The sequence below is a fragment of the Arvicanthis niloticus genome, chromosome 10 (assembly GCF_011762505.2).
Source record: "Arvicanthis niloticus isolate mArvNil1 chromosome 10, mArvNil1.pat.X, whole genome shotgun sequence".
NCBI lineage: Eukaryota > Metazoa > Chordata > Mammalia > Rodentia > Muridae > Arvicanthis > Arvicanthis niloticus.
This window is the reverse complement of record NC_047667.1, coordinates 64,021,875-64,037,069: the sequence shown is the minus strand read 5'-3', so window position 1 is coordinate 64,037,069 and position 15,195 is coordinate 64,021,875. Positions and strand designations below refer to the sequence as shown.

The 15,195-nt window shown below is 45.8% G+C and overlaps 1 protein-coding gene across 9 annotated transcripts in view; it reads left to right on the top strand.

Moving 5' to 3' along the window:
• Rps6kc1 (ribosomal protein S6 kinase C1) overlaps positions 1-12,474 on the top strand; it is a 149,408-nt gene extending 136,934 nt beyond the window's left edge. For 8 of the 9 annotated variants that reach the window (XM_076941606.1, XM_076941605.1, XM_076941607.1 and 5 more), the window contains 3 exons: positions 2,715-2,797; positions 3,752-3,847; positions 11,655-12,474. In XM_076941606.1, coding sequence (XP_076797721.1) covers positions 2,715-2,797; positions 3,752-3,847; positions 11,655-11,765 — 290 coding nt within the window. In that variant the 3' untranslated portion in view covers positions 11,766-12,474. Of the gene's footprint in view, positions 1-2,714; positions 2,798-3,751; positions 3,848-11,654 lie in introns of those variants that run through there. The other variant, XM_076941609.1, reaches the window with a different exon arrangement.
• Positions 12,475-15,195: the final 2,721 nt, after the last annotated feature.

Here is a 15,195-nt window from a genome sequence, read left to right as displayed (position 1 = left end):
ATGTTGGAGCATCTTCTGGGTATATGCCCAGGAGTGGTATAGCTGGGTTCTCAGGTAATACTATGTCCAATTTTCTGAGGAACTGCCAGATTGACTTCCAGAGTGGTTGTACAATCTTGCAATCCCACCAACAATGGAGGAGTGTTCCTCTTTCTCCACATCCTCGCCAGCATCTACTATCACCTGAGTTTTTTATCCTAGCCATTCTGACTGGTGTGAGGTGGAATCTCAGGGTTGTTTTGATTTGCATTTCCCTGATGACTAAGGATGTTGAGCATTTCTTTAGGTGTTTCTCGGCCATTCGAGTTTCCTCAGTTGAGAATTCTTTGTTTAGCTCAGTATCCCATTTTTAATAGGGTTATTTGGTTGTCTGGAGTCTTAATTTCTTGAGTTCTTTATATATATTGGATATTAGCCCTCTATTGGATGTGGGATTGGTAAAGATCTTTCCCCAATCTGTTGGTTGCTGATTTGTCCTATTGACAGTGTCTTTTACCTTACAGAAACTTTGTGGATTTTATGAGGTCCCAATTGTCAATTCTTGATCTTAGAGCATAAACCATTGGTGTTCTGTTCAGGAACTTTTCCCCTGTGCCCAAGTATTCAAGGTTCTTCCCCACCTTCTCTCCTATTAGTTTCAGTATATCTGGTTTTATGTGAAGGTCCTTTATCCACTTGGACTTGAGCTTTGTACAGGGAGATAAGAATGGGTCAATTTGCATTCTTCTACATGTTGTCCTCCAGTTGAACCTGCACCATTTGTTGAAAATGCTGTCCTTTTTCCACTGGACAGTTTTCTGGCTAACATTTCTAAGAACACTCCTCTGAAGGCGACAGTGGCTCTATGTGTGGAGGAGGAGGTGCTGTAGCTTTGAAACAGCCCCCAAGGAGTATGTCTCTTAAGGGTTGCTGGGCAAGAGAGAGGGTGGGAGCAAAATTGAACCTGTAGAGTCTCAGATAACTCACATGTTCCAGAAGAGTTACGAGACTCATGTCAGGCCTTCACTCCTTCAATAAGGAATGTTGAGTCTGTGGAAACTGTGGGAGGATGCACATAGGTCCTTCCCTACACCCAGTACTGCCCAGCAAACCTGCCTGCTCTCTTACCATCTATCTCACTGTGCTTTTAGGTCTGTACCAAGTGTGCATGTGGTTGATAGATACTGAGAATCGTAACACCCTAGAGGAGATCTCTAAAACATTTGTCAGTTCTCCCCCCATTCTCTTTAATCAGAAGTCTCCTGTTTGAAAATAAGCTACACTTGTAATTTGGCCCTATGCAAAGATGTCATTCAGCACAGAGCTGCAGTGTACATGCACTTCACAGTTCACACACAGTGCTGCAGTGTGCATGCACTTCACAGTTCACACACAGTGCTGCAGTGTGCATGCACTTCACAGTTTACACACAGTGCTGCAGTGTGCATGCACTTCACAGTTTAAACAGTGCTGCAGTGTGCATGCACTTCACAGTTCACACACAGTGCTAGATGGATCCTGGTCTTTCAGTCCCATGCACAATCTCTGGCAGGAGTTATTGTCTGTTTCTTTTCTGCTACATAGCTGAGGTCTGCTCGTCAGAGAATGGAGGTTGTGATTGGCAGAACACTGTGGGCAGGCTGGAAGGTCTGAGCTGCAGGTCTTCTTTGTAGGCTGTTTGGAGTCCCAAAGAAGCAATAAGAAGCTGTTGAAATGGGCCCATCTCTGGCTGTTTGCATGAGGAATGCGTTGCCATCCTTACCCTTGCTCAGGACTTGAAGTATCCTGTCTGAGCACTGTGTAATTATTCCTCAAGCATGCTCTGCAGAGTGTGGTTAAAACCAGTGTTCTGGTGCCTACTTAACTTACTACATTTCACTATATCTCACTAACTCTCTAGAAACTTCTGAACATAGTCTCCAGTTGTAAGCTCCCTGTAGTCAAATAATAGTCAGCTGCTTTTGTTTGAATGATGTCAGAGGGGCAGATACTGGCCAGGCCTTGGGACTAATCACCAGTCATTAGGAGAGAACTAGGTCTCAGGCAGGATTTAGTGACTGGAGCCTCAGAGTCGAGTTCATTGTGGAGCAACTGAAAGCTGACTCCTCAAGTCCCCTGGAAGGAACAGGCAGAACTGTGGTTTCTGGCTGTTGTAAATGAGCGGTTTTGTTGTGAGTTTAAATGGTATTTCTTCTAAACTTCAGAATGTGTGGGCTTGCATTTTCCAGGCTTCTTCTTCAGGACAACAGACTAAGAGACAAAGGGGAGGCTGGGTCATCATCTCCTGTTATGTGACAGTAGATGAGGTATTCTCCCTGGTCTCCAGCAGGGTCATTAATATCAGCTTAGGTAATTTTTGAAGTTCCTTCTGGTTACAAGGAGTCTTTATTTCTAAAACAAAAGGTGGTTTGGAAGGGACATCAGCTGTGTTCCTTGAATTGGAAGATAAACAGGTGCTGGCCTTATGAGTTCCAGCAGCCTCAAGTACAGTGTCTTGAAGGTGTCCCTCCGTCAGCTGAAGAACAAAGGTCTCTGTTTAATGTATGGCTGTGTCGGGGAAAAATGCAGCCCCAGTAGGTAACCAAAGAGAGAAGCGACTTTCAGGGATTTGAAAGCCCAGGAGTGTTAGGATTTGCGCTCTCAGCATTAACAAGGTCACCTTGCTAATACATGTTAATTTTGAAAGTTTAATTGACCTCTGGAATTTTAATATCAACCTTTTTTGGTGTGTTTAGAGGTTGGAGCAGTCACAGAAGAAACTGAAGCCTGTGATTGGTGGAGCCTGGGTGCTGTCCTCTTCGAGCTTCTCACTGGCAAGGTACGCAGTGACCCGGACACCCGGCGCTCTTACCCAGATGCCACCAGGCTCCAAGTCGAGCCTGTGAGCCTTTGCCAAGCTTCAGTGTCAGAAACAGGCAGAGAAACTTATCAAGATTCTGATTTTAAAAATCATGTAACATTGAATAAATGGATGGCAAGCCTCTGTTGTGCTACAGGTATCATCCGAGCTGTCTGTGGTACAGCTTTAACAGATTTACCTCTGTGGGGGGTGTAACAGGCATGTGTTAGAATTCTTCAGATTCTTTAAGGGTCTTGTCTGAAGCTAGGGGGAATTTGATTTTTAAAAATTAGTGTTGGCATTAAAGGTAACATCTTTACCCCCAATACTGCACATTTTTCCTATCTGTTTTAGCTTGGGGACAGAGAATATACTCTCTGATTAGTAACTTTTAAGCATGATTAATATTAATAAGGTTAATAGATCCTAACAGAGTTTTGTGTCTGTTGCCTCCTGGGAAGAAACTGGAGGAGACACACAGTCCCACTTTGGTTAAGTATGTGAGTTGGCAATGGAAGATTGCTGTGAAGTACACGGTGACTGGCGCTTGCAGCTGAACTGTAAAGGGTAACTGTGTACATGCTGAAACACTGTGATTAGCAACTATGCTAGTAAGATTTTAAAGAACCTTCATTATTTCAAAGCTCTTAGTCCCTCTTGGGAGTTTGTGTCAAGCTTTCCTGTTAGGATCCAGTCCCTGGTAATGAAGGAGAAGGGACAGACCTGGGCTTGAGCATGCTGGCTGTCAGCTGCTTTATGGAGGTGCTCTCTGGGCTCATAGCATTCAGCCTAACCTGCCTCAGTGACGCTCTGTGGCTGGCTGTGCCCTGTGTAGATGGTGTCAGCTCTCTGTACTTGCTGCCTCTGTGCCCTGTGATAGAACACGGTGAGCTGTGATTTGGGATAAGAACTGTACCTGATTGACTCTTTCAGACATTGGTGGAATGCCACCCAGCGGGAATAAACACCCACACTACTTTGAACATGCCAGATTGTGTTTCTGAAGAGGCTCGTTCACTCATCCAACAGGTAATTGAGTCGTCCTCCTGCCTAAGCTCCTCAGTCTTGCAGGTCAGTAGGGCCTATGCACTAAAGCCAGTAGGAGTTAGTTTGGGTAGGAAAGACTCATATAGAGTTACATCTATATGAGTGAACACAACACATGTTCTATATATGCTAGGCAGGCATCTGTAGGCTACATGTACACATGTGGACTCAGAGAGGCTTAGGTTCCAATGACCTGTTCAAGCTAGATCTCTCATTTAATTTACATGCTGAATAACACAAGCCCCAAGTACCAGAGCTTTCTAGATTGTAGAGTTTTGTTGTGTGTGTGGAGACTTTCTGGTTAGGCAGTCCTAATGAAAAATTCCACCATCCCCAGTGTTCTGAAATCTGAAAGGTTTTGGGAATCCTGTGTATACTCAGGAAATTTAAGATTTCAGGATGTTTGAGAATTTGTGTTCAGGTGAAGACTCCTGCCTCTATAGTCCTTGCAGGGTGTCTGATGAAGGCACTGCGCTGTCCTGTTCTGTTGTGGGGGAGGGGATCACAGCATACCAGGCAGGCCTGGAGTCCTTGCACTTCCATGAAAGCCATAAACAAAAAAAAAGGTGGTTTGAAAATGGTGAACTAAAATTAATCAATGAATATGGATGTTTTTAAATCAGGGAAAATAAAAATTAAAAGAGGAGGGTTATATGAAGAAAAACACTAAGTGCGTTCTCCTAAAGAGTAATTTTGATTCCATTTAGCAGTGCTAAGGCAGAGAGCTGAAGCTGAAGGAGAGCAGCCCCTCTCCACTGGGGCTGAGGAGGAGCCCAGACAGGCAGAGACTGCTTCAGAGGTCTCTGACGAGCCAGGATAAGGAGGGCCCTGTGGTTGCCAAGGATGTGTTAGGAACTTGTTATTTTTGCTGGGCCTTTGAAGTGGTTTAGTTATGGGGTTAGATGTGGGAGGAGCAGCACAGGGGACTGAAGGGTGACAAGGAAGGGTCAGAGTGAAGGATGAACTTACAGTCGTAGTGACATGGCGGGTTCTCACGAAAGACACAGCTCATCTACAGTGTGGGGTTTGCTGTTGTGCACAAAAGTGGAAGTATCAGAGTGGGGCAATTTGCTCGTCTCTGTGAAAGAAAGGTGGTCATGGGCTGGAAGTGGGCTTCAGTTGCTAGTGTGCCTGCCTAGCATGTACAGAGCCCAGAGTTCCCTTCGCAGACTAAATGAAAGCAATATGACTGCACATACCTATAGTTAAGGTTCTTGGCTACTGGTAAATTTAGGGCTAGCCTGGGATACTCAGGAGCCTGGCTCAAAACAAACATACAAGATTTAAAAATAGGAGGAGAAGGTGGGGGAGGAAGATGGGGAGGAGGAGGAGGGAGAGGTGGATGAGGAGGACACTAACGGGAAGAAGTATGAGACAGAGACACTGAGATGCAGACACAGAGCCTCATCTGGTGTAAGGGTCAGAGATGACCAAATAAGACGCTCAGTTCCAGCTGCTCTAGGAGCCATCTTTTTTATTGTGGTGAAAGGTAAATTGAAAGTGTTTGCGGGATGGGGAGAGGGAAAGTCTGGGATTAGCTTTGTGTGTGTTTCCCTTGAAGAAGCTGTTATTTCCTAATGATGAATACAGAATCTCTATGGTAACCCACCGTGCTGCCCCGGTCTTTAGCAGGTTCCCTGTGCAGTGGTTGAGGCTGAAGGTCTGTTTTATTTCGTATTAGCAACCATCTTATCTCTGCCCAAGGAAGTGTCCACTCCTGCTGAGAAAAAGCCATCTGCTGTCAGAAGGGAGAGGAGTCCCTGGCAGGGACCTTTCAGCAAGCACCCCACAGGTTATCGAGGTTACCTGTAGAATAGTCACGCATGGTTCATGTGGAATGGTTACTCTGCCTTGGGTAGTCTCCTCTCTGCTCTGTCTGCTTCTTGCTTGAGTCTTAGTAATGTGAGCAGTACTGAGGTAAGTACTGACATTTGACTAAGTCCAGGAGCCAGTGTTTGCAAAGACTCAGCACCGGAGGACTCAGCCCTTCATCAGTGGGGGTACCACCTATGAGAAAGTCCTTCAGATAAGGTCCCTGCGTCTCCCTGAGTGACACTGTCACCGGGTCAAGGAGCTGGTGGACAGTGCTGAGTTCCTTGTGTGGCCTCTGCTGGCGGACATGTTCTCCTAAGCAGCGCGACCTTTGACCTCTCTTGACCCTTTGGTGGCACGTGAGATGGCAGAGTGAGCAGACAGTAAGGAAAGGAGTTACAAGCTGACAGTGACCCTTGCAGAGCCGCAGAAGAATCTCCAGACTGAGTAAATTGATGTCAGCAAACATTAAGTGCAAACTGTAGGAATTTCACATTTGAAGCTATGTTTTAGACCGAGAGGGTAGGAATCCATCTAAAGAGAAAGAACTTGCCTGTGGAGATCCTCCCTGAGGTAGTGTGTGTGCTCCACAGCCATAGTCTCTGATGCTCAACTTATTAAAATATTGGTGTCTTTCAATCAGCAGATAGGAGCTGATCTGAAATGAGTTTAATACAGTTAGGATATTCCCATTATGTTTATAATAATAGCCTTAAAAGGACATCTTTGTGGGCTGGAGAGGTGGCAGTGCTTAGGAGCACTGGCCACCCTTTGCCACATGCCAGCTCACAGCCACCTATAACTGCAATTCCAGTGGATCTGGCACCCTTTTCTGACCTGTGTGGACAGCCGGCACGCATGTGGTACACATGGAAACATGCAAAATAGTTAATCATACACATCAAATAAAACAATCTAAAAACACACTTCTAATCTAAGAGTTCTTTGAATAATTAGCTTTAATTAACAGTTCTATATTGATTTACAATGCTAGGCAAAATAATTTCAGGTAAACATTTATTAGTATTTTGCTTGTTTATTTATTTACTTTTGAAACAGGGTCTTACCATGTAGCTCTGGCTGACCCAAAGCTGTATAACCAGGCTGGCTTTGAACTTACAGTAGTCCTACTGTCTCTTCTGCCTGAGTGAGAGGATTAGGCATAGGTTCTCAGACTTCGTGATTACACATTGGGGGCTCTGTATGCTGTGTGTGTGGTATGGGTTCTGGAGTCAGTGTGCTTGAATTAAGATTCTTGCTTGGCAGCTTACTGCCTGTATAATCTTAAGCAAGTTACTAATTTCTTGAAGCCTCTGTTTTTCTCTTTATGAAAGGAATGGAGGATAACTGACCATAGAGTTACAGTCAGTCCCTAAGTTAACCGTGTTATACAGCCAGTCTCCTACCTGTGGGCAGAAGCTTGACTAGATGACAGCCAAGCTATAGAGACATGGAGGCTCAGCTTAAAAATCAGAACCAACAACCATAGATGTCAGAAGTGCATTGCAGATAGTTCAGTGTGTGTGTGTGTGTGTGTGTGTGTGTGTGTGTGTGTGTGTGTGTGTGTTTGTGTTTTCAGCAGACTTTCAGAGCTGGCTGAAGTGGGTTACCAGACAAAGAAACAGACCAGCGGCCATGATAGTTTGTTGGGAGAAGAAACTTTAGGGAAATATGATATAAAACCTAGCTGAAGCAGTGGATGCAGAGAAAAGCACCAACGATGGGTGTCGTCTTGGGTGACCCCAGATGTGGAGCTTACCAAGACTCCCAAGTTACTATGAATATTGTCAGAGAAAGTGTCACAACTAAGTAGGTTTCAAACTGAAAGCTTAAGGGAAAGCAGGTTGGGGGTTTAGTTTGAGAAGTTCATTGAGTGAAGGAAGTCCCCGAGGAATGCACATCCAGACAGACTCAGGAGCATCAGTCAGGGGGAGTGGCCCAATCTGAGACAGACTAGATATGTGAAGAGCAGTGGACAGGACCAGAGAGTCTTCGAGGCAATATTTTCCTTTTAAATGTGCTGATTGTACTTAAAACAAGACTCTAGAAGAAAATGGAGCTGGGAAAAGTCACAGAAGTACTTGAAGGAATAGCGACAGAAAACGTTCCTGGCAACAATGGAAGAAACTTAGCAGACTCCACAGAGAAGAATGAGAGCCACATGCAGGCACACCGCTGCAGATAGATGGAAGGCGGAAACAGGGAAAATGTAGAGCCAGGAAGGGAGAAACTCCTCCCACCTCCCACGGGAGGTGCAGTAATGCTTGGTTCCTCATCAAACCAGCAGAGAGTGGAGGGCACTAGAGTAGCGTTCGTGGTTTGGAAGAGAATGGCAGTCAGCCAGTAATTCAGAAAAAATATTTTTTCATAAAAGGTAAAATAAAGACTCTACCAGAAAAAGAATGACTCAGTAACTCCCAGGCAGGGATGTGCACATCAGGAGCTAGGGACTCTCTCAGGGTGTAGGGAGTGGTGGGACTCGGGTCTAAGGATGCTGTGAACAGTGCAGTAAGAGACAAGTTCATAAGAAAGTCTAAGTGTATTTTTCCCATTCATCTTCCCTACCTCTTATAAAAGATACAGAATGTGCAGTAATAATTATGAGACAGCACTGTTGGATTTATCACACACACATGCACATACACACATGCACAGACGCACACACACATATACATATATATCTTTGTTGTAAGTCCATTCTTCATCCACAAATTCAAACAACAAACAAAATATGTATATATTTAAATTCTAGGCTGTCTGGGCTTGGCAGTTCACACACCACATCCCAGCATGTGGAATATCGAGACAGGAGGACTACCATGAATTCAAGGCCAGCCTGGGCTACATATTGAGTCATTTCAGGCCAATCTGAATCACAGTACGAGACATTGCTTCAAAAAAGGAAAGTGATGTGCATGATTTTCCTGTCACCTCTCTTTGTACAGTGCCGTGCAGGAGCTTTGTGCATATTGGTTAGACTGTGTTGTGAGTTAAAGACATCAGAGATGCTCTGAGTGTATGAGAGGAGATGCTGATACATTTGCTTAAATATCCTCAGGACTCGAGCCTCCATGGGTCTTGATGTTCACACAGGCTCTACAACCAGGACCCCTTAGATACCAAAGGCTGACTGCCCAGCAAAAGTAGAGGGACAGAACTGGATCATGGTGGGAGAAAAATTTTGCCTATTACTGCATTAGAACTATTCTGAAGTAGATTGCAATAAATTAAGTGGTGTGGTTTCTACAGTAACTACAAAAAGAACCCTGGGAACATTCTAAGTGAATATCTGCACACACCGTACAAAAAGTCATTAAAGTGCCTGGAAAAAGACCCTGAGACAACTTTGAGTTTAGATACTAGTAGGTTAAGGAAAAAGGTTAGGGAAAGGTAAACCATGCGGTGACCCTAAGGGCTGGAGCAGTGGAAGAATCAGCTTGGAGGGCATTGTGGCAGGGGCTGATGCTCCTCAGAAGGATAAGGGCCAACCCAGGAAAGGGTAATGAATAATAGCCCCAAAGTACTTAAAAGGCTGAATTGAAGGGAAAAACAATTCAACAAAACAAATGGAGTCCTCCATACCTTGGTAGTTATAGAAACCAGACAGCTACAGAGGACACAGGTAGAAGGCTCTACAATGACTGTGGAGTGTGCACGGTCACCTCAGGCACTGGAAGCTCCTCCTGGGTAACCATGTGCTGTGTTCAGACAAACCTGAAGGTCATCTTTGGCTTCACAGGCAAGTTCTAGGCCAGGCTGGGCTGCAGGAGAGCCTGTCTCAAAAAACAATGCAAAACAAAAAGCCCACCCCACAGCCCTGAAACAATAGGCTAAATCCACAGATATTTGGGGATTAAACAACATGCTTACTTCTGTATAACTTGGGGTGAAAGAAGAAATCTTAAGGAAAGTTGCAACACAGCAGTAACAGAACAGAAGTGGAAACAGCAGGGTCCAGGTCTCATAGAGTGAACTGCATCAGTTAGCACAGTCTCAGCTTGCACCCTAAAACACCAGAAAGAACTGGGCATGGGGTGCACACCCATGATACCAGCACTTGGCAAGCTGAGACAGGAGGATTGCCAGGAGTTCAAGGCCAGTCAGAGCTCTAGAATGTCTTTACTTAAAAAAAAAAAAAAAAAAATTAATACATACAAAAAGGAACTATCCAAATAAAGTAAACTCAAAGTCAACTGAAAAAGCAGCAACCAGAGAGGGAAAAACAAAAGCACATAAAAGGGGTCACCAAGGAACGGAAACTCCCACTGTGATGTTCAGGAAGAGGCAGAGGTGCCTCAGCCATCCACAGTTCTGCACTGGCTAACCTGGTGCCTCGATCATCAAGGCAGCAGTGTGCCTTCTACAGAGTTTGGGAATTAGTAAGCAGTCACCTGCCAAGCCACGGTGAGCCAGGCCCTTGCTTCATACCATATGTAAAAATTAACTCAAAATAGCTCACAGACCCTAGGGAAGAGCTAAAACTGTAAAACCCATAAAAGAAAACACGAGAAAACACTCATGGCCTTGGGCTACGCAGAGCCAATTAGATCTGACACCAAAAGCGTGATCCATAAAAGGGCCATTGATAAAGTAGACTTCATTAAAATTAAAAATGTGAGTGCTTCAAAGATGGGAAGAAAGTGAGAACAAGACACTGTTTGCAAACCGCTTGTCTGTACTTGTGTTCAGAAGGAATAGACATTCATCACCCAGCAAGACCGACAACTTAGTTTGGAAATAGGTGGAGGGTGAGCTATTTGAGCAGACTGTGAGTGGCTGCCAGGGCATACAAGCATGCTCGTCAGTCACCAGGGAGTGTGACTAAACCACCACAGGATGCCACGTACCCTCCAGAGCTGAGGTAGAAAATCCTGAGCCCCTGCTCCCTGCTGATGGGAGTGTAGACAGGGATAGCCACTTAGGGAAAGTTTGGTGGTTTCTCAGTAAGTTAAAAACAAACCTGTTCTGTGGCCCAGCAGCCCAGCAGTTCTGATCCTAGGATTGAACTCAGCTGAAGACATGTGTGACTCCTAACAGTACATTGGTCCAGAACTGGAAACGTGAAGGCCTGTTAGTGAGTGAACAGATTAATAGCATGAAGTAGAGTCATTATGGAATATTGATCAGAACGAAGACCAGTGCCTACTTCCAGATGGTTGAATCCCCAGGCACTGTGCTCAGTGCAAACGCTTACTTAGTACTGTACCCAACAGAATGGCCTGAAAAGGACAGATTTATAGTCAGTGGCTGCCTTGGGCCAAGGTAGTGAGGGTAGCACTAATGTCACAGAGCAGACTGCGAGGCTCTTCAGAGGGGTCTAGAGCCGGACTGGATCTGACAGGAGTCTACATTGATCACAGACTGTTCCCTTGTAACTTGCAGTAGATGTTTATATAGTATATAAAGTGTACCTTAGTATAGTGCTGACATATGATTTGAGGATGTGGGAGTGTCTCGGACACACTCTCTGGCATGCCCAGGGCCTTCGTATGGTCATACACAATTGCCTCTGGTTTTCATTACTAAAGGTCTGATTGCCTATGACATTATTTGCTTATTTTATACATAATTCCTAATTCTGAAACGATGTCATTCACTGGATCAAATGACCTCATCAAACGCATCACCCACTGCAGAGAAAGTGGTCTGGAGGACAGAGATTTGCTTGTTCAGATTTGAGCACATGCAGTCCTAATGTGTTGTAGTTAAGGAGGGATTTTGTGGGACTCCCAGACTTCCGAGTCATGAAGAAGGCAGCTGTCTCCTTCGCTCCCATTACCCTGTTTGAGGATGAGGGAAACTTAGTGAACTACGCATGGCTATGCCTGCAGACCTGAAAGAGCTTGTCACTCAGTTGGGATGCTCCACCAGCCCACAGCCAGACAGCTGGTGGGCTGTGGATGGCCTCTTTATCACGTGGTTCCCTTCTGCAGACCCCGTCTTTTCTCATTGCCACTCACAGAATTTTGTGTTTCAGCTCCTGCAGTTCAACCCTATGGAGCGTTTGGGTGCCGGAGTGGCTGGTGTTGAAGATATCAAATCTCACCCGTTCTTCACCCCTGTGGATTGGGCAGAACTGACAAGATGAACACCACATGGAGTGTCCTTACGAGACAGATGCCCTTGTGACAGAGCTCCAGGAGTGGCTGGGCTCCAGGTGCCCTGCAGCTAGTGTACCAGCGCCTTGTGACAAGGACCTTAGAGGATGTGATGGGGCAGGAGGCTAACAGATTCACTTACACTTGCTGTCTGGACACGAGACTAGCTAGCCTTGCCAGCAGCTGCGACGTACACACCTTCCCAAGTTGAGACGTAACTTACTCAGTGTATCGCCTCTGCCAGGAGGCTGGAAGTGCAGAAGGAAGATTGATGTGAGTCAAGGACCTTTGGTGGCAGCTAATGGTGCTTCTGCTAAACAAGATTGGTTTACACGACAGTCAGTGTTTGCTGAGTTACACACTAAATGTGTCTGTGAACAGTGTCACCAGTGGGCTGGCAAAACAAAACTGAGTGCCCAGTGCTGAGCAGGCCAGTTATCCCCGAGAAAAACACTCTGCCAGCTTTGAACTTGCTGGTCGATGCTGCTAACTGAGGGGCTTGTGGGAACAAGTCTGCCCTCCAGCTCCTCTCTCCCCTACTTCATTTCCTGCATCCTCTGCTTCTTCTCTTGGCTTCTGCCTTTTCTACTTCTGTCAACACACATGCAGTGAGAAAGGGAAGGGGTATTTATTTCCCCCAAACTGCCAGGTTAACAAGACTAAGAAATCATGGTGTCAAATAAATGTGGTTAAACCTTGTATGGCTTCCTCATTTACTAGCTTAAGATCTGAAGGTTTGCTTTGAAGGGTTTTTTTTTCCTGTTCTTTCTCTTGTGAGAAGTGAACAGTTTCTCCTGTGGCATCTTGGTGTGTTCTGTTTTCCTTTGGGCTGGTGTCCCTAGAGCCATGCTCTAACATCTACGCCGAGTGATGTCCTGTGTCCTGTCTGATGAGCCACAGAGCTGGACTCCTGCTCTTCTGGAAAAGAACCAGGCATTCACCTGTCTCCAGTGTTTGCTGATGCCACTTCTTCATCTTGCTGAGGTAGGGTGGCTGCCACCAAGTTGTTTGCCAAAAATTACAGGTGCTTTACAAATGGTAGCGTATGTTTGTCAAACGTCATTGAGAGATTACAGAGTTACTGCTTATCAGTGAGAGGCCACCAGCAGTTCCTGACACTTCTGCTCTTTCACAGTTGTTCATGGGGTTTGTTTGTGTTTGTTGTATCAGAGATTAGACTCAGAGCCTTGTGCCTGCATGCTAGGCAAGTGCTGTCCTATTGGGCTTTGCTCCAGCCCCTGAGTTTTTCTGTTCTAATCTATGTGCTTGAGAGTCTGTGTGAGAGGACACTCCGGCCCCAAGAGCATCTCAGCACCTGTCTGCGGACTGCCAAGTCTCCCATCAAGATAAGCAGAAACAGAGATGCTTATTGAAACACAGGAAGTATGCAGGCTTTCCCCTTCTTCTGTCATTTGACTCCCCTTTCCCTGTTTGGTCCCCTTATAACCTGAAACGCAGGAGAAGGGCTGTGACAACACCAGGTTGGGATGTAGCAGGTCACCAAGATCAGCCCTCAGTCCAGATGATGTCAGTCCATGGAACTGGCTCTGGCTCACCACCCCCTGGCCTGGACAGGAACTCATGCAGGTGAGACACAGAAGCACTTCCTGCGTGTTTCGGTAGGAAGTCTGTGAGCAGTCAGAACTTCCTTTCAGAAGTGCCCTGTGACATGGAAGCAGGACAGCACAGCTAAGGTGAAGGCCCTGCTCGAAAGGACAGTAACATAAACAAATGGTTGCCATAGCAACCCCACAGCTGTCATTTCTCTTTGTACATGTTTGATTGGAGCATGTACTTAGTGGAAACACACCACTCGTATTGAACACAAATTATTTTAGAAATAAACGAGATAATGGCCAGCTTCGTGGTTGAAGCTCTGATGGTGGGGACTGGCTTCTGTTATAGCTCACATCTCATTGGCTCAAGTAGAGGAGTAGAATATGGGTCAAAATCACAAAAGAAATGTCTCATCTTTTTTTTTTAAACTAGAGTAAAAGTAAGTTTTGCCATTTTAGTGGCATTTTGAATGTGTGTGTGCTCGTTTGTCTACGTGTGTGTGTGTGGGGGGGGTGTCAGAAGTCAATACTAGGTATCTGACTGGAGGTTTCTATTTCTGTGATGAAACACCATGGCCAAAAGGCACTTGGGAAGGAAAGGACTCATTTGGCTTATACTTCGTATCACCATTCATCATCAAAGGATGTCAGGGCAGGGACCTGGAGGCAGGAGCTGATGCAGAGACCATGGAGGGGTGCTGCTCACTGGCTTGCTCATCATGGCTTGCTCAGCCTGCTTTCTTATAGAACCCAGGACTGCCCTCCCAGGGACGGCCCTGTCCACAGTGAGCTGTGCCCTCCCCATCAATCACTAATTTAAAAAAAAAAAAAAAAAAAACTGCCTTAGAGGCTTGCCTACAGCCTGATCTCATGGAGGCATTTTCTTGGTTGAGGCTCCCTCAGGTGACTTCAGCTGTGTCAAGCTGGCATAAACCAGCACAGCATCTTCCTCATTTCCTCTCCATTGTACTTTTGAGGCAGTATTTCTTACTGAACCTAGACTGGTTTTGGCTAGACTGGCAGAGACACTGGGCTCCTGCCTCCTCCCTGGTGCTGGGACCACAGATCTACACTGCCTGTGTGGCCTGAACTTGGAACCTCCCTGTTGGTAAAGCAGGCCCTTGGCCCACTGAGCCATGTCCTAGCCCCACTTCAGCCAGTTTTAGCAGACAGTGCAGAAGCGGCGTTTAACATGCTTAACCTTTGTGCAGCCATCACCGCTAACTCTCTTCAGAACCATTTATCATCCTGAGAAGAAACCATCCCTGCTCCATGGTTACTGCCTGTCTGTCCTCTCCCCAGCTCCTGGTCTGCATGGTTTCTCTATGGTAGGTACTTTATGCAAGCGGAATAGAATACTGTGTTTCCGTGTGTCTGATTTCCTTAGTGTGTCATTTCTAGCTAATCCATGCTGTAGATAGTGCCCGTCTCCTGTTAAGACTGACTGTACTCCTTTGAGTTTGTATCACGTTTGCTTAAGTGACTCACCTGGTGAGTGAAATCCAATCCTAAAGAGAAGCTGCCATCTTGACTGAGCTCTGATCCAGGTGACCTGCTTGCCCAGGCTGGCCCACCGTCCCTGTGCTAATCATGCCGTGTTGACAGTTTATCACATCTGGCTGGGCTGTGCATCTGTTCACACGGTCTCACCACTGAGCTGTTGTGAGTGATGGCATCCTGAACTTGGACGTGTGGGTACCAGAGTGTTCTTTGCCCTATGACTTTATATTTTTACTTGGAATCCCCAAGTCGTTTTCTCTGCTCTTCTGGAGGGCTTTTTCAGACAGGTGGCCAGTGCTCACACTGTGATATGAACATCACGGACTTCACCCCTAAAAGCAAAGAGAACACCATCTGAGAACGT